This window comes from Rutilus rutilus (genome assembly GCF_951802725.1).
Source record: "Rutilus rutilus genome assembly, chromosome: 10".
NCBI lineage: Eukaryota > Metazoa > Chordata > Actinopteri > Cypriniformes > Leuciscidae > Rutilus > Rutilus rutilus.
In genome coordinates this window covers 12,506,911-12,534,589 of record NC_140215.1, presented here as the reverse complement: position 1 = coordinate 12,534,589, position 27,679 = coordinate 12,506,911, and the positions used below count along the sequence as shown (strand labels likewise).

General features: G+C 37.2%; 2 protein-coding genes across 8 annotated transcripts; one reads left to right on the top strand and one right to left on the bottom strand.

Annotated features, from left to right (window-relative positions):
- The first annotated feature begins 420 nt into the window (after positions 1 to 420).
- pou2f1b (POU class 2 homeobox 1b) lies at positions 421 to 20,203 on the top strand. 7 transcript variants are annotated; one of them, XM_084421716.1, is made up of 15 exons: positions 421 to 517; positions 4,741 to 4,806; positions 5,164 to 5,255; positions 7,756 to 7,926; positions 8,252 to 8,317; positions 8,771 to 8,903; positions 9,000 to 9,091; positions 9,219 to 9,392; positions 9,621 to 9,762; positions 10,083 to 10,228; positions 11,059 to 11,238; positions 11,334 to 11,430; positions 11,506 to 11,845; positions 11,938 to 12,038; positions 13,408 to 20,203. In XM_084421716.1, the coding sequence occupies exons 1-15, from the start codon at positions 472 to 474 to the stop codon at positions 13,698 to 13,700; spliced, it is 2,139 nt and encodes a 712-aa protein (XP_084277842.1). In that variant the 5' UTR covers positions 421 to 471; the 3' UTR covers positions 13,701 to 20,203. The 7 variants fall into 7 exon arrangements, with proteins under 7 accessions (XP_084277842.1, XP_084277843.1, XP_084277841.1 ...); XM_084421717.1 differs by having other exon boundaries at positions 11,056 to 11,238; positions 11,938 to 12,026; XM_084421715.1 differs by having other exon boundaries at positions 11,056 to 11,238.
- A 48-nt stretch (positions 20,204 to 20,251) lies between these two features.
- Positions 20,252 to 26,775, bottom strand: cd247l (CD247 antigen like). The gene is made up of 8 exons (XM_084421723.1): positions 26,557 to 26,775; positions 23,510 to 23,604; positions 23,343 to 23,414; positions 22,134 to 22,184; positions 21,852 to 21,884; positions 21,594 to 21,650; positions 21,418 to 21,447; positions 20,252 to 21,079 (listed from the first exon to the last, which is right to left on the bottom strand). The coding sequence occupies exons 1-8, from the start codon at positions 26,612 to 26,614 to the stop codon at positions 21,008 to 21,010; spliced, it is 468 nt and encodes a 155-aa protein (XP_084277849.1). The 5' UTR covers positions 26,615 to 26,775; the 3' UTR covers positions 20,252 to 21,007.
- Between the last annotated feature and the right edge of the window lie 904 nt (positions 26,776 to 27,679).

Genomic DNA, 27,679 nt, shown 5'->3' with positions numbered 1-27,679 from the left:
TCAATGAAACTGAACTGAGCTGAATAATGACACTATTATCTTGCAACAGCAGCATTACAGCAGAATTAGAACTTGTCTAATCAAATTACTGAAGTTTGCATCATTAATTCTGTTACTTTCATGTTTTTGCCAATATATATACAGTATAGCGTTTGTCACATGTCTGCAATTATGCAAACATCTTTTAGCTATAGACAAATTTCAATTTTTTAATATTTATTTATTCATTATTTTCATTTCATATAACATATTTTATAAATTGTTCCTGTTCTTTTGCACAACACAACGCATACAAGGTCTACATGTATAATTATGGTTGATGACAGTGATGATGTCAGTGAGTTTTTTGGAGGTGGTTCTGGGTTCAAACGCACAGATGGGAACTCTCTGATCTGCCATGCTGATGCTGTGGGTGAGTGCATCGGTGAGCCGCTGTATTGTGTTTTGAGGATTTGGGCTTAAATATTCAAAATGGCGGACGGAGGAGCAGCGAGTCAAGATGAGAGTTCAGGACCAGGTAATCATTACTGCATTTTACATATTCATATTCATATTCAAACACTCTTTCTCTCAACCCAGAAAAGCGCGGGAGAGAAAGCGTAAACAAAATACTCAAGCCCGATGTTGCAGTCATATGCACCATTTAAATAAACGTATCGGGCAATAATTCTCTGTCTGTGCGACGGTGAAACTGGCGATGCAGTGCTACGGCAAATTAAAGGAAAAAATGCCTCCTTTGTGTGATTAGAGCAGTCGCGTTACATATTCATACCGCCGCCGAGCAAACGCCGCTTTGCATATTTTATTAGTCATAATCGGCGACAGCTCGCGTGGTTTTGCACTGTCCCCGGTCAGAGGTTGTAAGAATTTTACAGTTAATCTTAACTAAAGGCTGCTGTGTGCATGCTAGGCGGCTAATGCTACTCCAGCGGCTTTGTGTTGCTGTATAGTGCCGTGAGCCAATCCCACATATAAAGCTTTGAATATTCATTCGCTCGCAATCAGCCGGCGTCTGCGCAACGTGTTTACGGTGAAAATATGAAAGAACAGAGCAGCGGGTTCTTGCTTGGTGTACAGTTAGGACACGGCGTGATATTTTTTTTTTAATGCCCATTCTCTTGCCTTTTGTGCCCATTGCAGGCGTGTAGCCCTGTTATGTTATTCATGTGGGCCTTCTAGAGATCAGAATGCGCTGTTCAGCGTATTCTATCAGAATGAATCCATTTCATTGTCGAAGGATGGTGGAACGTGCCAAAATGGAACTCTGACGGCAACTGATACAATGTTACAGTACGGTTGTGACAAATTGATATTTTGTAGCACAGCCAGTGTCTCTGTAACATTGTATCAGTCGGGCTGCTCAAAGAGATGTATGCAGGCATTATGCCAGCTTTATTTGCTAGTCTAATAGGTAATCCTCATATAGAGCCCAGCTTCTCCACTATTGTTCCAGCAGCTGTATGCTTGTGTATTTAGTTTATTATGCTCATGTGTATTTAGTTTATTGTATTATATTGTCCGTAAACAAGGGGAAAAATCTGTTTTTCTCTCTTATGAAAAATAATATTTATTAGTGCTATAGTTGTCAAATTGCTTACATTAATAAAGGTAACACTCTCAATCCAATCATAATGTAGTTCTAAATATCTGTGATTCTATGTAGATACAAGGGCACAAGTAATCACAGTCGAGATGATATTCAAAACCAGTGCACAGTTGGGAGTGTCAAGTCAGTTTTGTTTGTATAGCACTTTTCACAATACTTTACAGAACCCCACATTTAATAGTCCACATTTAGCAGATTAAAGCTGGGCTATAGAGGCAAGTTTACATTTGCTGACGATATAAAAGATCAACCAGATTTGCTATAGTAAATATCACTTTATGTGGGTAAAGTTGAATATATGTATAAAAGTTGTCAATTGAAGTAACCATTTTGATTTTTGTTGATATTAAGGATTATGAAGTCTAAAAGATTTTATTTTCAGTTTAAAACATTTTGGTGTAGTGATAACCTAATTACTTTTAGGAATTGTTGCCATGATAAATTTTTTTTATATATATATATATATCTGAATTAGAATTTTTTTATCTATCTATCTATCTTTATTCACTTTTTATTCCTTTGGCTTTATTTTTCCATCACATTTTGTAATGTAATATTTTATTTCAGCTTAATTTCAATAATTAACACTAGTTAACAATAACAACACTGGATGGTGCATTATCTGGTTTAAGATTTTGGACAAAAGCCCACCCAGTAATATTGCTTTTATGCAGTTGTTGTCCCATTAATCGACACGAGCATTTAAGGCAAAAATTGTCTCGGCCAAACAAGATGAAATCATTTTAAAACTTGCATCACTCTGGTGGTGTCTCACAATAAGAGAAACAAATGTGTAAAACAAATTTACCGCATGGTTTCATATTTTGTTGAATCTGCTTTGAAATCCTTTGCATCAGTCTTAATTATCTTTTAACATGAATTCTCTGATACATGGGAATTATATGGTTAACAATTTAAATTCGTATATAATTGTCTGCTTTTGGACATGTCATTGAGTCAGGTGTATCAGACCCTGCTTTTCATCTGATAACAGTTTCACTTTATGTGTAGTGCCTAGAGAAGCAATGTCATGCCATAACTTGTTTGTTTCCTGTGTCCACAGCTCATACCTAAGGTGTAAATTACCCACATAAATTCTTACTTTTAATTTAGTAGTAACTGACACTTTTCAAACGTAGTAGTGAAACTTCATGGCATTTTGCATCTCTTTTTGACCATCTGTCTATATACATTTTTTCTTGTTGTGCTTTTCTTCATGCTCTGATAATGTGAACATGGAGAAACACTGCAGGCTAACAGTTAATTAAAAGGATTATAGGCCTAAAATCAAGTGAGAGTTTGAGTTTTTGAAATTTGCCTTTTTTTGCCAGCAAATTTGAGTGACTTCATGCTTTTCGTGTCTTGTTGTCTAGTTAAATGGTTTTAGGTGTGAAAATTGTGGCCTGTGAATAGCAACCATCACACTATCAAGCATCTTGTTCCTCTCTGAAACTCAAATAGAATGTTTTCAAGTATATAATTTGAATATGAATGATATTATTATTTGTTCATGCTTTCTCATAATGAAATATTGAATTTAGTGTATCCTCTGTGCTGCGTTCAGTCATCTTTTTCATGAAATGCTTCAAATGCCTGTTTTTAAAAGTATAATATTTGCATAATTTTTTTCTGCTAATTTGAATATAGCTCTCCAGGTTAGTTTTGCCTTTCAACTAAATTTTCGCATGGTTTCCATGCAAGAGTGCCTTTGGATACGAAGTTGTCTGCTAAAGGAAAATGAAGAAATATAACCTATGAAAGTATCTGTTTTGTTGGATAATGCTAGTCTTAGCACTCTGAAAAAAGTATTTTAAGTGTCTGCAAAAGTTCCTTTTGGATAGGCTGATTTCTTTATGCTTACTCCGTCAGATCTTTGTTCTAATATGTAAATCTCTGTTGTAATTAGGCCGAGCTCTGAAAATATCAGTTAATGAGGTGCACAGTTAATCTGGATATGCAAAGCAGACTTCGTCTTCTTTTCCAGACAATACGGCTACAGAAGTCACGGAATTTGATCCGTGAAGTGTTTGGGTCACAGGGGGTTGTGTGAATAGGATGTTGGAGAATGGCAAGTCATTTACTTCCCGAACAGCTCCATCCTCAACCTCTGGTGCTTAGAAATGTGTAAGAAACACTAAACGCAACCTGCTGTCTTTATGTCCAGATACAGACCTCGCCGTTTTTTTGTGTGCTTTGATTGCATTGACAGAAAGCTCACCTGTTTCACCTAATTTAACCAGCACTCCGTAGGTAATTGGGCTTGTGCATTGACACTCCGGATGTATTTTCCATTCCTCTTTTTTCCCTCCAAAGCGATCCAATTAATATGCTAATGAGATGATAAATATTTATGAACATTTAAATTAGGGAGAAAGCTCTCAGCGCGCCGTGCGAAATGAATTGCTTGCAGGACTTCAAAGTGTTGCTCGTCTAATGAAGTGAGGGAGATTTGCATATGGCTTTAATCAGCTGCATACTGATTATGCTTTATTACGGCGCTGGCAGCCGCTCCGCTTCTGTTTCGTTCCAGAATGAAAACGAACTTCTTCACACTCTAGTTGTTATGACAATCATGGCACAGGGAGAGTGAGAGAGAGCAAATCAAGCAAGCCGGAGAGACTGAGAGAAAGGCAGCCACAGTTTCAGCGAAGCTTAGCTGTGCTCTGCACGTGTGTTGTTTTTCCACTCCAAACCGTTTAGTTAAACAGAGACTTCATTGCTTTTGAGTGTTGTCAGCGAAAGGGGTGCTAAGTTTGTTGTGATGCTCGTAGAGACGCTTGAGAAGGCAAGTGCAGCAGCTGCTGGTGAGTGATGTTTGCAGTCAGCAACAACATTTTAAGGTCTGTTCGATTGTGTAGTGATGCTATTAATATCTAGGGTTCAGTAGTGGACATGTTTGGCTTGTAAATCCAAATGGTGTAATTAACAAACCAAACATGTCCGCTACTCAAACCAAGGAATTTTTTTAAGTGTTCACTTTAAAAAAAATGTTTTGGTCATATGGTTTGAAATCAAAAATTGGAATGGATTTTTTTTTTTAATGATGTTGAGGATGCTGTCACACTTTCGAAAGTCACTGAATGATTGGTCTTTGAAGAGAAACTGAACGTCCGGTCTTCCTCTGTCTGTTGTAGATTCTAGAATGAGTAATCCATCGGAAACAAGTAAATGTGCAATGGAGAGCGGGGACGAAAACACTGGTGAGTTACCCAAGGAACCGTTGGCTCTTTGGAGATGTCTGGCTTGCATGTTGTGCCTTTCATGTATTTTTCCCCATAGATTGCTCAGATCATTTGGCCTGATCCTTCCAACACAGCTTTCTTTTACATTTTCATAAGTGAGTTAAAGACTATCAGTTCACAGTTCAAGTTTTAAAGGGTCGCTTGTGCAGCTTTGACTGAGGTAGAGCAATCAGGACAATGTCTCTCAATATATATCACTGTCAGAAGGTTTTTTTTTTTTAAATAAGAAAGGCCATGGAGCTGAATAACTTGGCTGAAAAGACCTTTTTGTGTGTCCCTTATCTATTGTGGCATTGCCTGCTTTTCTTCTTCCAGGTGCCCAAACAAATGGACTGGACTTTCAGAGGCAGACTGTGCAAACAACAAGCGCAATCACCAACGCACACGCACAGGCCTTGCTCCAACAGGTATGATCTTTTTCTCTGAGCTCACACACACATTTGTGGTCTGTGTCATGGATGAAAGAGCTATAGGAATTTAAAGATGTCCCCAGGGACATAGTTCTCCTGTGTCTGAGTCACTAAACTGCCACTGTCTTGAACTGTGTGATTATCATGTCTCGGAGTGACTGCTGAGGCTTTCCACCTGATGTCATGAATTGTTTTGTCTATTTGAATATAATGTGTGAGATTTGTCACAACTCTGAAGATTAAAGATTAAAAGCACAATGTTTTATCTCCTGGTTACAGGGGAAATTATTGGGCCCCATATGCTAATTAGCTGCTCTGCAGTTGCTCGGAAACAGATGGTTGAGAATATGCAAATCTATGCAGAATTTACATGTACTGCATAACCGTTTCGTTAATTAGCATACCCGCTCTGCTCTCCGCTTGAAGTCTCAGAAGGCTGCGGTATATTTATATCACCATACATGAGCATCAAACAAAACGTATTTTTGCAAATATAATTTTGGGATGGTCTTAATCTAGATTTGAAAAAGGAAAAAAACACTCTTTATTAGTCCTTATTTGCTTCTACTACCAAACTGGAACATTTAAACCAGCAAAAAAACCATTACCCACATTGTGCAATAGAGTGCAACAGTGCTCTATCCGCTTTTTGTCAGCAGCCTTGGTTCCGGAAGTATATTTCCCACTCATTTTTTCCCCATAGGGATTTTAAAAAAGTCTTTGTTTAAAGAGTTACAAGCCCTGAATCAAACCAACCAACCAGCTACAAGGTGAATCAAAACATTACAAATTTTGATTTAATGCAAACCAGTTTAATACATTTTATTTAAAAATCAGACAAAAATACAGTTACAAGACTGTGTGCTTAACGACTTTAATGAGGCGAAAGATGTACAATCCCATGAAGCATTGCGAATGACAAAATTGAATTAAAATCTATGGAGAGCAAAGGGAGACTATTACGCCATTCACAGTACTTGATGTGCTAAAGTGTTCTTTTGGTGCGCGATTCTCTGAATGGCGATTTCTTTGCAGAATCATGGGTAATATAGTTTGTCACCAAGGATTCTGGTGGATCCAAGGATACTATTTTTTTTTTTTTTTTTTTTGAAATAATGTGGGCCGACATCTTCAACAAAAGCATATACCATCGTAGCTCACAGTAGGTCTGTCTTTTAAGGTTGATAAGTTATCGTTAAAAATCTATTCCTATATGATGAAAATGTATCGGATTTTTACTTCTGGAACCTGACTTGCACTTTCAAAAATAATTCATTATGGGCCACAAATTGACCTCACCCAGTGTTTTGTCCCTAGTCTAAATTTCTTTTCCTTTTTTTGAAGTGGTAGAGACCATTTTTGTGTCATGAACAATCACCTTTTGGTTGAAACTTACTAGTCAATAGCACAAAATATATATTATATATCAGACATGTTAAGATCACATGATCAGCCGAATACTACATACTTTATCTATGGGACCCATATTATCATACACTTTAATAATTGTATTAACTATAAACAACAAGTATATTATTAATAGGGATGTCAATTTAGCACATTCATTTGTTGTGATTAACTATGGGAGATAAACGCGTTAAAATTATTAATGCTTTTACGCACCCCGGCCCAGATCTTGTTTTACAGAAATTTAGTTACGAACATGATGCAGGGCAGCGGCTGACTGCGTGATGAAGCCTATAAGAATGCTTTTTTGTTGTTGTTGCTTAATTTCACCAATAAACATTGTTCCAAACAAAGCTACAGCAGAACTGTTGTTCTGCTTTTCAACACAGCAGTGTTTCATTACTGAATGAGTCCGTGGTTTTAACAAAATTGAGGGAGCCAATGATTCATTGACCAATTCATAAAGACGGCCACTTGCTTTGTTCCTGAATGAATCAGCCGTTTGAATAAATCTGTTGAATGAATGACTCACTCATTAAAACTACTGGCGATTTAAGATTCATATTTAGAGTATCATTTTTATTTTTCATTCATATGTATGCCACCTCTGAGCTTCATTAAGTAGTCTGTGTAAATATACTTAAATGGCCACATTGTAATAAATTCTATGTTGAATCAAAATGTTTAATTCTAAAGCTAGTTTTTTAATGTGTATTCAGTGCTCATCGAACACAATAATGACTTTACATAATCTTTTGGGGGGTAATTTCTCAGCCATAATTGATGTGCTATTAATTAGATTCATTAATCTGCGTATGTAATTAGATGATAAAAATGTAATCGCTTGACAGCCCTAATTATAAATCGTGGTTAACTGTAAATTTCACATTTCAACAATGGCAACTGAAAAAACCTGCAACTGCCTGAAATGACTGCTTATGCCTTTTAGTAAAATAAATGTATTATAAAGCGTTGTGAATAATGGATTAACTTACACCTTCTGTAGAAATTTGTCGAATTTTGTGTGGGCCTGGTGAAAAATGTGGTCATAATAGATCAAATGAATTCCTGTCTGTCTCTTTGTGTCCAGTTGACTTTGACTCCAGCGCAGCAGCAGTTATTGATACAGCAGGCTCAGGCTCAGCTCCTGGCAGCAGCGGTGCAGCATTCAGCCGGCCAGCAGAGTAGCACTACAGGAGCCAGCATCTCTGCCTCCGCTGCCACCCCCATCACCCTCTCTCAACCCATCCAGATCACACCTGTAAGAGAGACACTTTCATTCACTCCTAAAAGGGGCTTGTTATATTTGAAACTATAATGACGTTTAATGTAAATTATCCAGTGATTTATTCAGTGCTTTTGCTTGGGGCTGAATTTTCTAGTGCTGTTGTTTTTAATGAAGAAGCCCCATTCTTTCATTTATAATGTTTTAATTTGAATAAATGGCATTTCAGTAAAGGCAAAACAAAATTGATTACAGACGTTAACGAAAAAGCTTTTGAAATGTAATCACTAATGAATTTAATTACGTTACATTTAATTCACTTAATTGCTAATAAATAATTCAAACTAACTGTAATTCACAGAGCTCAACAATAAGGATTTGCCCTGGCAGTTTTTTCACCTGTCCTGGGGATGTCTCAAGTGTTAAAGTGAAGTGTATTTTTAATTAACATTAATAACAAATGAAGTTTGAAAGATTTGGCTTTTATAAGGATTCATAATTTGCAGGAACAAAATCCATGTCCCCCAGCTCTTCAGCTATTTACACGAAGAAAGCTGCATCTAAAGTATTTGGAGAATCATTGTACCCAAAATACGATAAAATGTCAACATTTTAAACACTTGTAAATTTGTGAAGAGGAGGAATTTACAAGGGATAAAAGATTTCAGAAAACAGTATATCATATGCTTAAGTGATATACTTTGCTGGTTTTAGTGGCAACAGCAATTTCGTTTTCAAACAAAATTTAAAACGTCTTTACTGTCAAATTCATTGTAATTGATGAGGTTGTCATGGCAGTCATAGCTGCACTGGTGCACTCCGGAAAAGTGGCGCACACTAACATTCTTCTTACTATGTGTGTTTGTGTGAATCAATGCAGCAGTTACAGCAGCTGCAACAGCAGCAGAACCTCAACCTGCAGCAGTTCGTGCTGGTCCAACCGGGCCACCACATCGCAACCCAGCTGCAGCCCACGCAGTTTATCATCTCGCAGACGCCACAGGGCCAGCAGAGTGAGTCCGGTGTCCTCTTAACCTTCCTCAGATCTCTTTGTCCCTCAGTATGATCAGTCTATCTGATTGTTTTGTCTTTCCTCTTGCACTAAACAGGTCTCCTGCAAGCCCAGAACCTTCTAACTCAACTACCTCAAAGCCAAGCCAACCTCCTGCATACCCAGCCAAGCATCACACTTGCAACACAGGTCAGGGATATCCCATTTACCCACTGGATCCATTTTTATTCAGTCCAATCAGAGAGCGTGCACAATCCATTCCAGACTGTTATTTATTCTATTTTACTGGTCTTATTTGTTAAAATACGCTTCACAGCCTGCGACACCCACACGCACGATAGCAGCGACCCCCATCCAATCCCTCGCTCACAGCCAGACGACACCAAAGCACATCGACACACCCAGCCTGGAGGAGCCCAGCGACCTGGAGGAGCTCGAGCAGTTTGCCAAGACCTTTAAACAGAGACGCATCAAACTGGGCTTCACGCAGGTAAACCAGGCTTCACTAGTCTCACAGATTGTGTTGTCTGTTGTTGATTTCACTATTCAAAAGTCTCTGCTGTTTAGTCATCCGGGTCATTGCAGAAATCGTGACTTATTTTTAATTATTTAAAGACATTTCTTCTTTAACTGGGACTCATTAGGTGACTCGAGTAAATTCTGCCTGACGCTTTCACTGTTAAAACGTTATTTTATGCTGTTGTTTTGCATGTTCCAGGGGGATGTTGGCCTTGCCATGGGAAAACTTTATGGAAATGACTTCAGCCAAACCACCATTTCTCGCTTTGAGGCCTTGAACCTGAGCTTTAAAAACATGTGCAAACTGAAGCCTCTGCTTGAAAAATGGCTCAATGATGCAGGTATGCATTTTCTCTGCTCTGAGCCATCTCTCTCCTTTTCCCTCCTCTCTCAAAATAACATTACATACCATGAAGAATGTTAGAAAGGATATGAAGATTCCTGTCGCATTCCTCTTTAGTTTTGGAGCTCCTCTCAGGATACTGCAGCTCTCAGCTCTCTTTTCTGAATCCGTCGGTGGTTTGTTATATAAAGCAAATCTTTAACTTGAATAATGTTGCTAAGTAGTACAGCTGATGCTCTGAGGCATGTCTGCATTGCTGTTTGCCACAGGTGCTTATATCAGTCTCTCTTTGTGTTTTTGTGTGCGCTGTTTGTGCAGAGAACCAGACTTCTGAACAGGCCTTGTCCAGTCCCAGCTCTCTTGGCTCGCCTGGGCTGGGCATAGAGGGCTTGAACCGCCGCCGCAAGAAGAGGACCAGCATCGAGACCAACATCAGAGTGGCCTTAGAAAAGAGCTTTCTGGAGGTGAGCGACATCTCACATCAGAGCTTATCCTGAGACCGTGATTTAAGTTTTAATGGCACAAAATCATCCTTCGGTGGGGGTTCTCGAGACTCGAGGGTTTAACCTGACCACATGGCAATAATTAAAATTGTGAGAATTTTTCTTATTATTAAACAATAATAAATTATTTAATAATAATAAACAATTTTCTCTAATTCAGTTTACACAGATTTATATTGCATTTAATTCTTATTCTTATTTTATAATTTACACTTATTAATAACTATATTTTTGTAATTCAGTCTCATTTTGTATTTCTTACAATTTCTTTTTATTTATTGTACTTAATACAAAATAATAATTTATGGTTTACACTATTATTGACAATAATAATTATGTATTTATAAACAGATCTATATTACACGGTTGGTATTGTTTTTTTATTATTATTAGTAGTAGTAGTAGTGTACTTTTATTACTACTGTTTAATAATGTTACTGTAATCATTTCTGTAATTTAGTTTTTCACAGGTTTTAATTTATTTTTATTATTTTCTATTAGTAGTATAGTTGTTGTTGTAGTAGTGTACTTTTAAATAATTATTACCATTTTATAATAATAATAATAATAATAATACAGTGTTCTATAACTGTGTAAATATAAAAGCCTCCTCTTTAACTGAAAGATATGTATTGTTACAATATTTGTGTACTGTTGTTTAAACATTTGATATTGTCCCAACCTCAAATTTTCCTGCTGAATTGTTACCTACTAAAACTGTGGACTTGTAGGTCTTTGTGAATTGTTTTTGCCGTAAGGGCGTTTCTTGTGCATTTGCCCTTTTCAAGCAGAACCAAAAACCTACCTCTGAGGAGATCACCATGATCGCGGACCAGCTCAACATGGAGAAAGAGGTGATCCGAGTATGGTTCTGTAACCGCAGGCAGAAAGAGAAGAGGATCAACCCGCCCAGCAGTGGCAGCATCTGCAGCACCTCTATCAAAGCAATCTTTCCTCACACCACAACTCTGGTACGTGACATGCAAACTGCCCCCCCTTCATTTAGACCAACAGGTCTGACTGCTTAAAATAGTGCTAAACCTCTTCCTTCTATCCCCTGTTTCAGGTACCGAGTACAGCCAGTCTTGTGACCAGTAACACACCGACTACGATGACTGTCAACCCAATTATGTCTCTCACCAGCACTAGCGTCGGTTTCACTGGTAAGCAAGACTGAAATGATGAAACTTTCCTATTGTTCACCTTACAATCTTTAAAAGATGATTGTCTTTCTGCAGGCACAACTATTGGCTCGGCCACCACTAACACGGCATCGGTCATCTCCACTGCACCTGTGGTCACCACCGCAGCATCCTCTCCTTCGCTCAGCCCTTCCCCCAGCGCAGTGCAGACGTCCTCAGAGCAGGCTTCAGCTCAGGAGATAGTAGCGGCAGTAAGTCAGGCATCTTCCTCCCTGGCAAACACTCTGGGCACTGGGCAGGTGATGGTGGCGTCACCCAGCCTCACGGCTGCTCTGCAAGGAGCCGCCCAGCTGCCCACCAGCGCCAGCCTCGCCGCCATGGCTGCAGCCGCTGGCCTCAACCCTGGGCTCATGGCATCCTCGCAGTTCAATCCTGGGTAGGTGTATTTTTATTTTTCTGACAAGCATGTAATGGGATATCTTTGTGTTTAATGTTAATTCCATCTTTTTTCTGGTGTTTCCTGTGCAGCGGGGCTCTTCTTAGTTTGGCGCCAGGTGGTCTCGGAAGCGCGTTGAGTCCAGCACTGATGAGCAACAGCACCTTGGCCACAATCCAAGGTGTGTGGAGCGGCAAGTACACTTGTATTTACATTATTGCTCTGCATGCGCTTGTTAGTCTTGGTGTCACCAGCTTGTTTTAAATAAACTACTGTTCAAACGTTTGAGGTCTTTGATTAATAGAAAGTTAAAAAAACAGCATTTTTTGAAATAGAAATCTTTTGTAACATTATAAATTTGTTTTTTTCAATTGATTGTCTTTGCTGAAGGATTAATTTATTAAAAAACAAAACAACTAAAGCCACTGGAAGGCAAGCCTGCAACCTTTAGCCCAAAAAGCGTAATGGCTAACACTTTGGCGGTACACAGGGAAGGAGACGAGGCTGTTTTTTTTTATGTATATCAATGGAGGAGAGGCTTCACTACGATGAATGAATCGCAAAAATGTTTGCTAAAATCTTGCTAACATGTTTTACACAAAAAAATACTTTCATTGGGAACTATATGTAGATTTTACCTTGATAAAAATATCATTTTTTAAGAGAAGGCAGAGTAGGGAATGTTGCGAGCGCTTTTAATGAATGAAGGTAAACTAAATATAAAAATTTGAATAAATAAATGTAGTCTTTATAGCTTCCAGATTTCAACAATTAAATTAGTTACAATTTTAATGACTAGTATCACTACTATATATGCCCAATAAAGCAGTTTTTTAATGAACAGATTCAAATCTAATCTTATGTTATTTTATGCGCACTGTAGTGACCAGAAATCTGTCATTATATGATAGGCTGAGGTGCCTCACTTGATCCAAGTTAGCCGTTACACTTTTTACAATGATAAAGAGTTACATACCCTTTCATCTCACAATAATAAGACAATCTCTGAAAAAACTTACTGACCCCAAACTTTAGAATGGCAGTAAAATGATCTGTTTGTAAAACAAACATGATTTTAGTGGCACTGGTGTCAGTCTACACCCTCAAAAGCTTTCTGCATGCAACATATTTGCATACAATTCAAACATTGTAAATTACTTATTTGCATACAATGCAAACCACCTAGGTGCATTTGGTATGCCATTTGGTATTTTATTTTTTTGATAAAATGACTTTTTTGTGGGGCTGTTGATTTAACATGTTATTTTGGTGTGATTTAATTAGGGAAAAAAATGATGTGTTAAAATTCTTAGTGTTTACCATGCAATGTGAGAATACTTGACCTTTGTCTGTAGATAAAAACATTTACAAATTAGCTAAAATATTTCATAAATGAACATGCAAGTAATCTGAAGAACTGTAAAAAGATGTGTGAACCCTCTTATCAGTCAAAATTCCTATATTGCTGCATTTCTGTTCTAGTAATTTATTTAGTTTGTTTAGGCAACTGCTCTGTTTCGAACACCTGAAGTTCTAATGTTGTTCTTTGTCTTCCTCTTTAGCTCTGGCATCTAGTGGCACTCTGCCCATTACATCACTGGACGGGAGCGGGAACTTTCTGTTTGCCAATGCCAGCGCTGGCAGTACCCCTAACCTCATGACAACACCGCTCTTCCTGAACCCTCAGAACTTGTCACTGCTTGCCAGTAACCCGGTCAGCTTAATGTCTGCGGGAGGGGCTGGGGGTGCTGCCGGAGCCCTCAATCTGCACATCACCGCTGATGCCCACCAGAGCGCTGTTACCACGGCAACTATGCCCGCCTCCACCATCACCACGGCCTCTAAGGCCCAGTGAAAGCTTAACCCACTCCTCTCCTCTTCTAGACCCCTTTCTTTAATCTCTTGCTACCACCAAAAACAAACCCACTAAAAAGGATTTGATGTTGTTTTAACGTTATTTTACCGTTTAAGTTTGTATGTTCTAACTTTACAGATATCTTTTTCACACATTAATCTACGATGTTTGGACCTCATTGTCGGGTTGACTTCAACCAAATCAACAATAAGCGAATGTTGGCGTCACCACAGAGCTTGCATCAGGAGAGCAGAAACCTCCCTGGACATTGTTCCAAGTCTCTGTGCGACGCAAAAGCATATTCGTTTCAGCAAATCCACTCTCTCCCATTTTCACATTATACCTCTTCTTCAGAGGTACTTCTGAAATGCTTTTAACCAAAAAACTTTGTTTACTCTGTGTTGAATGATACCTTCTTACTGCTGACAGTAACCTCTTCTTCACCGTAGAAAAAGGACACCTTATATTCTTCTGTCTATGATCTCTTCTCTTTCCACTGGAGATCCTGCTTTACAGATGTTCCTGTCCTCCTGGAACATCTCCTTTTAGATGCACATCATTTATTTTTGTCAAACAGTGGGTTAGCTTTATGTCCTATATCTTACTAACTTGTGGTTACAAGGCTTTAAATGGAGTAATAAGCGGCTGTGATGCGGTTTCATTGCTTTAAGGAATCGTTCGACTGGCCTTTCTTTCTAGTGAATATTGTTTTCGAATAATTTCGTAGTTTACTCGGTAGCAGAAGACTAGTCTGGGTCTGAATTCTGACCCAGTCACAGGCTTATTTAATACTAAAAGCTTTAACGAATTATGAGATGATTCGTCAAGGAGGAGTTGTTCAGCGTGGGCAACAGTGACTGAGCAGTGCCGTCTACTTTGGAGCTTCAGTAACTCAGAGCTCACAACTCTTACGTTAGCGTCAGGACTGTGTAACCACGTAAGGTAAACCTTACGTGTTTACCTTACATGGGATGTACTTTTGGTATCACCACCTGATTGTGAAGGTGTAAGTCAAGTGAGTTGGGGTGGATGATATTCAAGTTTGTTTTTGTTTTTTAGGGTCTTTGATTTTCTACTTGTGCACAGTATCTGTACCAAAAAACTGGATTTGAGAACAGAAGTTCTGCTAAAAACCGAGCAGACTGCAGTCACGCTTTAAGAGGTCTTTATTTCGGAGGTCTTTGTATTGCCTCCATTTCAAGATATACCAAAAATCTTTGTTATACCTGTTGCTGTATATTGCTACTGTAGCGTAGTTTAAGCCTAAATATTTATGAGCAAAGGCTCTCGGTAGACCACAGGAAATATAATGCAATATTTTGATCTTTTCCAAAGACGAAAACAGTTATTTTCTTTCTTTCTTTCTTTTTTTTTTTTTTTTGTTGAGATGGCTGTCCCTCCTGTTTTGTAGTATCAGTGCAACTAACCAAATAGATTCGAGTCGAGGTGAGAGTGGGGCGTGATACTACAGCAAAGTACCAGTTTGAGGTTTGGGATTGTCACTTCTGCCAGTAATTCATGAGGACTTTGAGTGAGAAAAATGGGGGAGTCTTCTTCCCATTGTTTCAGATAATTGAAAATTGTAAACGTGCGTGTGTTGGAAGTAATGCAAGTGTGTTCTTACCTGACAGGCTTTTTGAATATTTCCCTTTTTTGTAGTTACAAGGTGCCAGATTCAGTCCTCTGTAAAATACACAGAGACTTCTCGTGCCCCAGGCCCAATGTGCTGGCTATACCATAGAGCAGTGGTTTTCAAACCAGGTCCTGGGGACCCGCTCTGCACATTTTGTTTGTCTTTCTTAAATGACACAGTCAGTTGAGTTATCCTAATGAGCTGATGATCTGTATCAGGTGTGTTAAATAAGGTAGATGTACAAAATGTGCAGAGCGATGGGTCCCCAGGACCAGGATTGAAAGCTGTTGCCATAGGTTTTTAGTTCCCAACCCTGGTCCTGGAGTACCCCCACCACTGCACATTTTAGATGTCTTCCTAATCAAACACGCCTGATTCAACTCATCAGCTTGTTAGTAAAGACTCCAAGACCTGAGATGCATCAAAAATGTGCAGTGATGGGGGTACTCCAGGCTCAGGGTTGGCAACCACAGCCATATAGGACAGTAGTGGGCCTGAAATATCCGTTACAAAGGGGCGAGAACATAATTAGGGGGTTTAGCCGGATGGTCTGTTTTGTTTTTTCCTACCAATGTAATGCAGCCATGATGTAAAGCTTGAACCAAAGTCGATTTCTCACTAGCTGCTGTGCCTGTGTGGGCCAGTGCAATGCTGACCACACTTTCACTACTCACTACTGACATACTTTACCATTTATTAGTCTTCTTTTAAACCCTATTCTTTCATCTTGCATTGACCAACAAATCGTGTTCGGCTTGATGAAGAAATATAGCCTCTCTAGCGCAGCGCTAACTTGAGAACACGATTTTTAGCTCTCGATATTGAAGCATTTAACGATCCAAAGAGAATCTTAAGAGCCTTGTGTTTAAGTGCTGTTGAGATTTTGGGAGTCTGTGTCCTTCGTTTCATTCATTCATCTACTCGGTGAGTCTTTGTTTTGGATGTGATCTCTTGGGTCTCAACACTGATGCTGTGTTTCAACAAATGGAATAGCAATAGAAATATCAAGAGTCCACCAAGATAATTTAATTTAAAATGGAAGTGCAAAAAGGCCCTGAAATTGCTCTATGGGACAAGGTAGATTTTTAAGCATTGCATTGGTACATTGGATTTTATTTCTTAAATTACCAATAAATACAGGCATTCTGGGAGAATTACAGTAGTATTTCATTTCTGTAGCATTGCTTTTTACTGCCACATTTTTAATTCTGTCACAAAGAGATCAGAGTCTACCCCTGTTGTCCCTTTTGTGGTTTGTTACTGTGTCCCTTTCTGTAATTTTTTTTTTTTTTATGAATCTTTTTGTTAGCATCGCTATTTGTTTTATTGTAATATGATTTGAAATACCTCAGCAGCACTTACATGAAAGGTTCACTTTAGGCAAAACACCAGAAGTCAACTCCAGAATGTACAAAAGCTGTTTCTAACAGTCCATTTTTTTAATGACCAACATGTAAAACAAAACTACAAAGTATAACAGGAAAATCTGTAATAATAATGTCACATACGTCTACTACTGCTATTTCAAGTACTACTACTTAAAGGGTTTGTCCAGGTTAACTTGTAATATTTTGTTATCCTACTTGCCAAAGTAAAAAAAAAAAAAAGCCTTTGTCTTTGCGGCTGGGTCTTGTTGCTGCTCATTCCGCTGGTTCTGTTCGGAAATGTCAACGTAGCCTCTCTGGATGTGTAGATTTATGTGTTGTTTTGCGCATTAGTGTCATTACCCGGTGGTCACCGGGACTGTGGGGAGTTACTGATATATTTATCTGAGGAATGACTCAAGATTAGAGAACTTCTTTTCTAAATTCTATATATATTCACTTATGTAAGATGCTCATATTTTATATTTGAACTTATATCTAGTTTGAATGTAGTGTTTTTGTCATGCTTATTCACTAAAAGGAAAAAAATAACAAAAAATTACTTCATTTATATGATAGCTATTCTAAGAAAAAAAGTCAAGACCAAAAATCGCAACCACACCCTTGTGATGTGGGAGTGGCTGTTGTGTGCCCCGCCCACATTAACATGCTTGTTTGAGTGGGTGGGGCTTGTGATGGTGCTCTAAAGGAAAGCCCCCAGCTTTAGTTGATGCAACAGACTTGATAGCACCAAACTACTCTTAATTTCTTTTCTTTTTTTTTTACATTTGGTTGTTGTTTTTGCTTTTTATGGATTTAATTTGCCATGTTGCTTTTTAACAATCTTTTACAATCATTTGAATTTAATTACTTTATGCCTTTTTTGTATATCATGAGGGAGCAACGTCACTGGCTTTCTTTGTTTGACAAACTTGCGTTTTATCATTTATGCCTTACTATTATTTCAGAGTTTGACACATTGTAGCAAACTGTATGTTGATGTTACAGATGATTTTGTTTGGTTGTGAATTTGTGTGTGCGTGCATGAGTGAAAGATGATGCAACAGGGCATGCACCCAATGTCAAAACTCACACGGTGCATATCAACCATGAAAATAACGCTGTGAGTTTTATTTGTGTTTTGTGATATTTTGGAAGTGTTGCTACCTATTATGTAGGTATAATTCAAGGCTGTTGGATACCTGTTGAAAGCTTTACTAATAACTCAACTCCAGCTGATATGTAGGGGGCGCTAGTGGTGCATTACTTTGAAAGATGACGTTTTAGAGAGGTTCTGTCTGAGTCCATATCTCAAGTGACTCATTTTTCGGAAATACAGGATTTTTTTTAAAAGTGGATATAAGGAAGCATCATACATCATTTGATGCAATTGACCACTTGGCTGTAAATGAAATCCTTTTGAACCTGTGTGCACATGAGATGTTTCAGATGTGATTTATCCAAGGATGTTGAACCTGGCAACAGCTCTGTACATTTGAAGTTGTTGCGGATCCTTTTTTTGGCACTTGATTTTGGCGTGTGTGGATGCTCTGACTTGTGATTGGATAGTTTCTTGATTGTAGCAGGGTTTGCCACTGTAGACCCTTAGTCTAGTAACAAAATAGGATAGTTGCAGAAGAGGTCATGCACCAGAGAGCCGAGCGAGAGCTGGTCTGAGTAAAGGAGCTGTTGTATACCTCATTTATAACTCGAAACTGAGTAAAAACTAGCTTTAATCTACTTCAAAAGATGAAATAAAATAAAAATAAAAAACAAAGATCTGTCCTAGAACAGAAGCCTGCAGACGTCTGTTTATGGTTTAGAGTGAGGAACCAGATGATACCTAGAAGGCTCCACAAGCTCATGCATATAGGAAGCCCATCCCACTTATTTATATTTAACTTTTATAGAAATTTAAGTTCACATTATAGCTCCTTATTCATTTTATACCAAAGCTTTTTTTATGATTTGACAATCGACGTCTTACGAAACCCCAAAAGCTATTTTGAAACTTCGTTCTGGGTTTGCTTGTTCCTCACCTTCTCAGTGGTAACCAAAGACTTTCAAAGTGATTGTATGGGCTAAACTCTCTCCTAGTTCCCTGCCTCAACCATTAGCTTGGGGTTTGAGATCATCGATCAAAGCATGTGGCTGAGTGGGCGGGGTTTAGCAGAAAGAGGAAGAAAAACAGCTCTGCCGGCTTCTGGAAAGGACTTAAAGTAACCCCTCACGGGCTGGGTGATGTTTATTAATATACGCTGAAGGATGTCCTGGGCTCACTGCAACCTGCTCAGGATAAACTGTCCTCTGGAGTTCCACTCTGTGGCTGCAGCAAGGCAAAACTGTTTCTATGATTGTCTACAGAAAACATGCAACGTCTCTCCATAGTCGTCTTTTAGGTGCCGTCGTCCCGTGGTTTCGCTGTTCTGTCGATGTCTTTATCTAGCTTTGCTGTATCCACTATCATGATTTCAATTGGTTTGATCAGCTGTGCATCAACTATGCATCGTTGTCCTCCATCCTGCAAGGGCGGCGTCTGTGCGACACGGTCCTTTTCAGATGGATTTTGATCTTTTTATTGCAAGTGGAGGGTCGAAAGCAACTATAAGCTCTATCCCAAAGCAAAAATATCCAAATATGAAATGTTTTACAAATGCAGATACCAAAGATTCCTCTTCCTTCCCAAACCCTTCAGCTTGTGTATTAAGAAACAGAACCCAGCTCTGACAGTAGTCCTAACCTCAGTAATTCCAAAGCTTAGATGTATATTTTGGTATTTTCCTGAGATGCTTATGGGGGGAAAAAAAGTTTGTCGTTTTTTAATTTTCTTGTTCGTTGGATCTGTTGCTCTTTTTCTGTCACAGCATGGAATTTAACTGCAAAACTGTCTTACTGTAGGTTAAAGAAATAGTATTTTTGTATGTTTTTGGATGTGTCAATGTATGTGATATCAGTTTCACTGCCCAACTTATCATTGTTTTTAAAACAAAAGACAGAAAAAAGGTTAAGTTAAAAAAAAAAAGACAATGTACATAATACTTTAGTCATTGATTTCAAAAGAAATCTCTCTCTATACTCTCATTTCCATATTTCCTATGGCTAAAGCTCAAGGAATGTTCCATTTTTCACTCTGTCTCATACTGTAGATTGTACTTCTATATCTCCCTTCAGAACGCTGTAACTCACTGTTGTAATAGTGATGATTGGTTGGGTTCTGAGTATCACTACAGACCTGAACTCTAGTGCCACTCGTGGCCTGCTATCAAGCAAACATACACCCAAGACTGAACGCTAAATGGCTACATCGCTGTAGCTTAGAACTGAATGATTGTGTAGAATATAAGTATGTGAATCAGGATACATGGTAGATTTGATGCATTTGTCTGCTGTATTTTGTTTGTTTTTTTATATATATATATAAAGATAATCTTTTACTGTAACTGTACAGTTCTCTTTTGTTGTAAACATCATTAAACCATTTTCCAAGTGTTTTAATATTCTAATAAGTCTTTGGTCTTTTAATATTTGCCATATCTCGGATCATGGTGAGGAACTTACGGAGTTGATACACATTTTATTTCATTTTACCCTTATGTTTTACAGTAATCAGTCAAATGGACTATTTTACACACATAATATGTAGAAAATAAGAGCACTGTCTCCTACCTCTCCAGACAGAGTTCCTAAATTGCCTAAGTAAAATTGGTTTGAAATTATCTTTTCCTGACATTAACATACAAGATCCTCTATTGCAACCAAAAATTACATAATATACTATATATACACATGCATACATCGTCACATACATCACACACTGCCGTTCAAAAGTTTGGGGTCGGTAAGATTATTTCAAATGTTTTTGAAAAATCTCAAACCTTGTTTGATTGATTTTTATTGTGTTACATGGTAATTCTATTTTAAAGTGTAATTTATTCCTGGGTTGGAAAAGCTGAAGCCATTACTCCAGTCCTCAGTGTCACATGATTCTTTAGAAATCATACTAATATGCTGATTTGGTGCACAATAAACATTTCTTATCAATGCTGAAAACCGTTGTGCTGCTTAATGTTTTTGTGGAAACCATGACACATTTTTTTCAGGATTATTGTCTTTACCGTCACTTTTTAAAAGAATCAATTCAATGCATCCATGCTGAATTATAGTATTTATTTCTATAAAAGAATAAAATCTTACTGACCCCAAACTTTTGAGGATATCTATAAAGCAAGACACATAAATGCATCCAACAAAGATACACAATTTATCTGTTGGTTGGAAGATATGAAAATTGCTCCTGAGGTTGTGCTGTGTTAATTGTGTGTTGTGGGAAAAGTTTCCATCTCCACAGCCTCGGCTGCATCCCTTTTTCTCCCTGTTCGAGCCTTTAAAGGAATAAACCAATAACATGAACTGATGAATTTTGGCTTTTAACAAAACTGCAGTCTGTTTAAAAACCTACCAAGCAGTGCAATGTTTTGATACCTAGAACACTGATAACAGATGCTTAAGTAAATATAGAGAGTAAAATAGGGAAGAGAAACTAGCAAAAAAAAAGCAGCTTATAATTTTTAATTAAATTAAAGCTTATAATTTTAAAATATATAATGTAATATCCAAAGTGGCCATAAAAAGGATATTTTTATGTAAAACATTTTTTATGAATGCCATTTAAGTATAGGCCTATACCAAATCAAGAGTTTAAAACGAATTGTTACATTACCTCATCAGGTTTGCTCTTGGCTTTGCGAGCCTGCAGAAATAGAAAATAATGAGCTATTTATGCTGATTTGCCAACTGAGCATAGTAAGGAAGGATATTATGCCGCCCTCAGCATTGGGTGAAATGATTCATTTCGGTTCAACAACCCGCACACTTTTCTCATATCCGTGTACTTACTTTGGCTCCTTTTGGTCTTATTTCCTGGTATTCATCATTTCTTGCTCCTTTTAGTTCCTAGAAAATACACCAACCACCATTGAGGAATGATCAAAAAAATGTAAGTGCACTACTGTAAACAATCACAGGAGGGCAGCAGGGATTACAGCTGTCGCTTTAGTTTACCATGCATGAGAAGAAACTTGTATCTGGTTAAATTATCTGTTTCTCAGATCTTATCCACATCCTTTCTGACAAATAAGTGGTTCAACTTCTTACCTGATAATGTGTCTCTGGCTCCCGTCTTCTAATCTGAAATATGTTGATATTGATTAGACGAAGGTAGGCATCTAAAAACAACGTTTTCTTTCAAAATTGCAATTTCACGTTTATAGCCTACAGGATTTTTTCATATTACAAACATGATTGCATATCATGTCATGAAGTAGGCCTAAAGTCTGTGTAGGCTACAGTACACTATATTTGCAGTTAACTCACTGATATATTTATTAATTTAAATAGGCTATACTTAAATTAAATGAAAACATAAAATAATCTCACCGGTCTGTCGAGTTGCTGATAATCGGAACTCATCTGAGGCAGATCCAAGTCCTAAGAAATACAGCACGCACATTTTATATAAAGTCTTTATTAATCGGGTCATTCCTGTTAGGTAGTGCTTTTTGAAATTTGTCACGTTAAAAATAAATATGACTCTGTTGTAATTTAACTAGATATTTTAATATAGGGTTAAACCATACTTTTAGAAGCTCTGTCCAAGCTCCTAATCTCGAAATTAATGTTTAATGTGTGTGTGCAAAAATGAAAATTTTGTAATTTACTTATCCTCAAGTTGTTCCAAACATGTATGAATTTCTTTCTTCTGTTGAACAAAAAATGAAGATATTTTGAAAAATATGGTAACCAAACAAAGTTGATGGCCCCCCCTGACTGAAACATATGGAAGTCAATGGGGCCCACCAACTGTTTGGTTACCCGTATTCTTCAAAATATCTTCTTTTTTGGAAGGTAGGGGTGCTAAATGTAGGCCTACTATCTTTTTTTTTTTTTTTTTTTTTTTTACATTTAAGTATTTATGTTTAATTTTTCCCCCAACCATTTCATTAACCACAAATGTTAGATTTAAAGTTAGTCAGGGGCCTCGGGGCTCATATTTTCACTTGGCGATAAAGAGCCGTTGAACGCTGTTATTGAGGTAATAGTTCAGCGCTCTGTTTTCTGTTAGGATCAAAACAACTCAAAAAAACATTAACACTGCCATTATTTATCACTTTATTATGTCTTTACATATTAAAAATACTCCACATCACTTTAATATCGCTAACTGTAAGCTGTTCTAGGGGTGCCAAAAAGACAGTTTATGTTGCTTGAGATGAAACTCAACAGATAGTGAAAGTAACACTTAATGTTAAAAAAGTTTTTGATTATAGAAAGGTAAAAGGAAGTAACTTAGCCTAATAAATAGATTTATATGTTCAGAAGTGCATAGCAACAACGCACATCACAAATATAGGAACATCCATCCAAACAAAATTGTTTAAAACTCCTACCTATTCACTTAATCGTGACTTTGTAATACAAGAAAACTAATAAATATTATTTTCATATTTAAAATTGAGTTGAATGTTTTATTAAATATAAAGCACTTTCATAGTAGGAATGACTCATTCAATGCAGTACATGTCAACACATGAAGTATATTTTGAAGCTTGAACATGATCGGTGAGATATGTATTAATGATAACTCACTGTATAGACAGGCTCATTGGGGTTATGGGCCGGGGCTGCAGGCTCCGGAGGAACAGGCCCTTCCTTTGTAAACTAAGCCATACAAGGCAGAGCTCAAGTTAGCGATTAAACCCGTGAGGGAAATTTCTTCACTTGGAACAAACTGTGCATGCTAGAGCTCAACTTACCTTCTCTCGGAAGTAGAGAGCAGTAAAAATGATAGAATACAGCAGGAGAAAAACATCTAAAATATAGCAATTTGTTGGGTCACTCAAAGAGGCCTCTGCGAACAGAACAAACAATTTCAAAAGACTTTCATTAAGCAAGCACACAACAAAAATTTGGTGGCTCTTCTTATTTATCGAGGTTTTGATTATTTGTCTCCTTTCCCAGCGTAGATGGTTTTGTAATGTTAAAAAAACAAGAACGAATAAAAAAATGGAAAAATGAGAAAGACAGTAAATTTATGAGAGGCACCTCTAGAACCTAAACCGCCAGATTAAGTACAGAGATAAAATGTTATATATTTAGATTACAGTACATTAAGAGGTTAATTTAATTTTGAGGCAACTAAGAGTTTCTGTATCCCAAGGCATTTTGTGTCTAGTTCTGGAATCACTGTTTAATATACAAAGACTTTCTCTCATGTTCATTCTTGCAAAACATATTAAGTGTGAGCAGCCAAATGATCTGCTAGATAATGTCTTGTCTAACACTTTAACTCATCAATCATCAGATTGCATGAATAGAACTGCAAACTGGCTTTACAAAAATAAACCACTGAGACCAGTTCAAACTTCTTGAAATGAATTGAGGAATCGATCAAAGCTGAATGTATCGCATTTTACAGTATTTTAGATGGTGACTTAACAGTGCACACTTCATAGAACATTTAATCGGATAACACTGCTCAATAGGCCATTGACTCTCTTATAAACAAGGCGAAATAAATCTATAGACAATGTTTGAGATTATTAGATATTTCCTGAAGCCCGTAAATGTCTTGATCGGGCACACAAGTATAAATTCCTTTTTTAATAAAACATGATTATTAGCAAGTGTGGTTTGAAATCTAACCATATGCACCATGTTTGGCAAAAATTCAACTAAACAGACAAAACTGGAGATACAAAATTTTCATGCACAAAATATCCTGCATTCATTATTATCCCTCTTAAAAATTAAAAAAGGGGCCACATCCAAAAATTTTACGAATAGGTTATTGCATTGGAATCTATTAATTTAGCAAGGTTTCGTGGATAAACGTCAATATCTGACTTTAATCAATTACTTTTAACTGTAATCAGTTCTTAAAGATGTCAAGACATTCTTGCACTAATGATACTTAGTATCTAGACTTATCATTAGGACAAATAAAAAACAACATTCAAATAATTAGACAAAGATAACTGTGTAATGCAGGACTCTCCTACCAAATAAACATTGCTCTAGTCAACCCGCCACGCCTCTACTCTTCTTTTGAAATATATAAATAATGTTTCGGATAGGTAGATAAAAGACATTAAAAGAAAGTAACTGAAACTAACATGCAACTATGTACACGATGATTTGGCACATCGTGTTATGTGCACGTAGTGGAATCTTAAACGGCTTGTTTGGTAGCCTGCTGAAATATGGTCCAGTAATATTTTTAGATAGTTCTTGCATACTTAATAAAGAATCTCATTCCTCACTCTCGCCTGTCCTTTATATCCACATTAAGAACATTGAGTGGGTCACAAACCAGTCCTTTATGAGAAAAAAAACCCTGCACTCATGCCTTCCTGTTAGAGGCAACAGGGGCCCAAGCTCCTCTACCTGTCTCTCTGTGATCTCTGTGGAAATGTGTGTGTGTAATCTAGTTTGGTGGTTTCTGCATGAGTCTAGTTAAGTGCAAGAACGAGCACAAAACAGTGAAGGACCTGTTGCATCACTGCAGATCAAATAGGTGTTGATGAGGGCCGGTGGATGATGGTTAGAATACTGACCACACACATTTCACACGCCAAACTCATTTTTTCTGCAAGGGCATTGCATACAGAAACAAGGACTTATTAACAATCAAAATAAAGTATATACGTCTAGTCATATCAAATAAAATCTTTACTCATTTATCACTAATGCATTCCTGATCATAAGCTGTGTTTTAGTTGCTTCATCTAAAAGAATGATAAACACAAGAATTTGCTTTAGATAGATTAGAAATTTAAAATCGGTAGTAAAAAAGATTCTAGGCTTTATAATTTTAAGACCCTAATTACATTGAAAAAGCATTTAATGCTAAAATAAAGTTGTTTACCTATATCAATGAGTTATCAAAACTGATGAATTAAGAAAAATAGGCATAGTTTTATAAATTAGGCTGTACTGACTGTTAAGAGAGGATTATTATATACATCAGATTCAATGATTTTGCAATTCTTTCCAAATGCCAGATATATCTAGTAGATGTGGATTTGAATTTGGTTGTAAATTCATAACATGTAAAGGGTTACGCCGTCTATCAAATTGCCTAATTACACATCACTGAATACATAATCGGCTTGTGCATGTTTTGTTGCTGTATCTGTTTTAGTATAACTTTTAAAATAATAATTACATCAACCACTACACATATAATAATAATAACTAACAATATTATAACAATTCCTTGCTAATTATTCTTTATTTTAAATTCAATATGGGAAATAAAAAGTATCCTATACTTTCTACATTCGTTAATGTTGCTGACTTTTGAAAAGCCGCCATTTACTGATCTTTCAATTTTGGCTGCAGGTTTCGCAAAAAGGAGAGTGTAGGTTTTCGAGTTGCTTTTGTTGGATCCTCGTTTTTTTAATCTCAGGAAACAACATTTAAACATAAAGATGACAGTTGCACACCATCACAGCACTACTGAAAAGCCTTCATCTTTTTAGACATTATGTCGCAAACGAGTATATTGCACTTAAAACTGTTGTTACGTGCCATGCTACAAGTGTGCATGGAAACTAAAATGGCCACATGAAGAGGTGTATGACCCCAATCTTTCTTTACAGGAGATGATGCGCGCACAGACACAAAAACATAATAAAAAATGTCTAATGTTCAATTTCTCCATTTACATTTACTCCAATGACAAGTACATATTTTACAACGACCGAGACCCATTTAAACCAATCAAAACTCTGCGCTGAATGTTATAGATATTTGACACCCTGTGCAGCAAATATGTAAAGAGCAAGAGAAATGATTTTACCTGCAGCAGACGCATGTGTGGCCAAGAACAATAGAGTGGTTGTCCTGCTCATTTCCATAACATTCCCTGAAACTTTATTTCTGTAGATGCCGTTCCTTCCTGTTGCTTGGCCTGTAAGTGATGTGCAGCAGTTTTTAGCCTTTCTGTTTTGATTGCTTCTACTGTCAACTTTTACCTAACAGGAAGTGGCCCTAGCCCTAGGTTTTCTGTTCTAGTGAATGACAACCACTGCCTCCACCAAAGAGTTGTCCTCTCATCTCAGAAAAGTCTCACCATTTCCTGTATATTTTTAGACCCTCACGCTAACAGTTATGTGTTGCAGGATACTCCACAGCCGCTGTCTGCTGAAATTGTTGTTTCCTTTTTAACAACTTTGGACTGTAAACAAATTTGAATAAAACTTTTTCCCTGCAGGAAATCATACACAAAATATTTGTTCAAACAGCTAAGGAAAAACATAACCAGGCAACATTTTCAGAGCAGAGATCATACACTTTCACCTGTAATTCATAAAAAATAAATATTTTTATTAAAAATAGGCCTACATAGCAAGTTCCAGTTGACAGGGTAGTTTGTATGTTGTGCCCCCTGCTGTTTTGCATTTGCCATGGGTGTGGTTTTATATGTTGGTTTTGTATGTTTTGTAAGACTAGTTCATATGATGATGGCAGATTTTCTTCATAAATACTTCATAAATGTCAGTTCAAGCAAATTCAATAAACTAGCATTTTCATTGTATAATGTGTAAATGTATGCTATACTTTTTTGTTTATTGCAATATTTGTTGTACATTACCTTTGTTTTTTGCTGATTTAAAAAAAATCTTTTTTAAAGTCAGGTTCCACTGTGACAACTTACTTCATATGTGACCCTGGACCACAAAACCAGTCACATGGGTCAACTTTTTGAAATTGAGATTTATGCATCAATGGGAAACTTTATTCAGCTTTCAGATGATGTATGGATATTTAGGATAGGACAATATTTGGCCGAGATCCAACTATTGAAAATCTGGCAAAAAAATCAAAACATTGAGAAAATCGCCTTTAAAGTTGTCCATTTATGTTTGTGATTGTAATGCATTCATTATATATATATATATATTTCCTGGGTAGTGTTATAA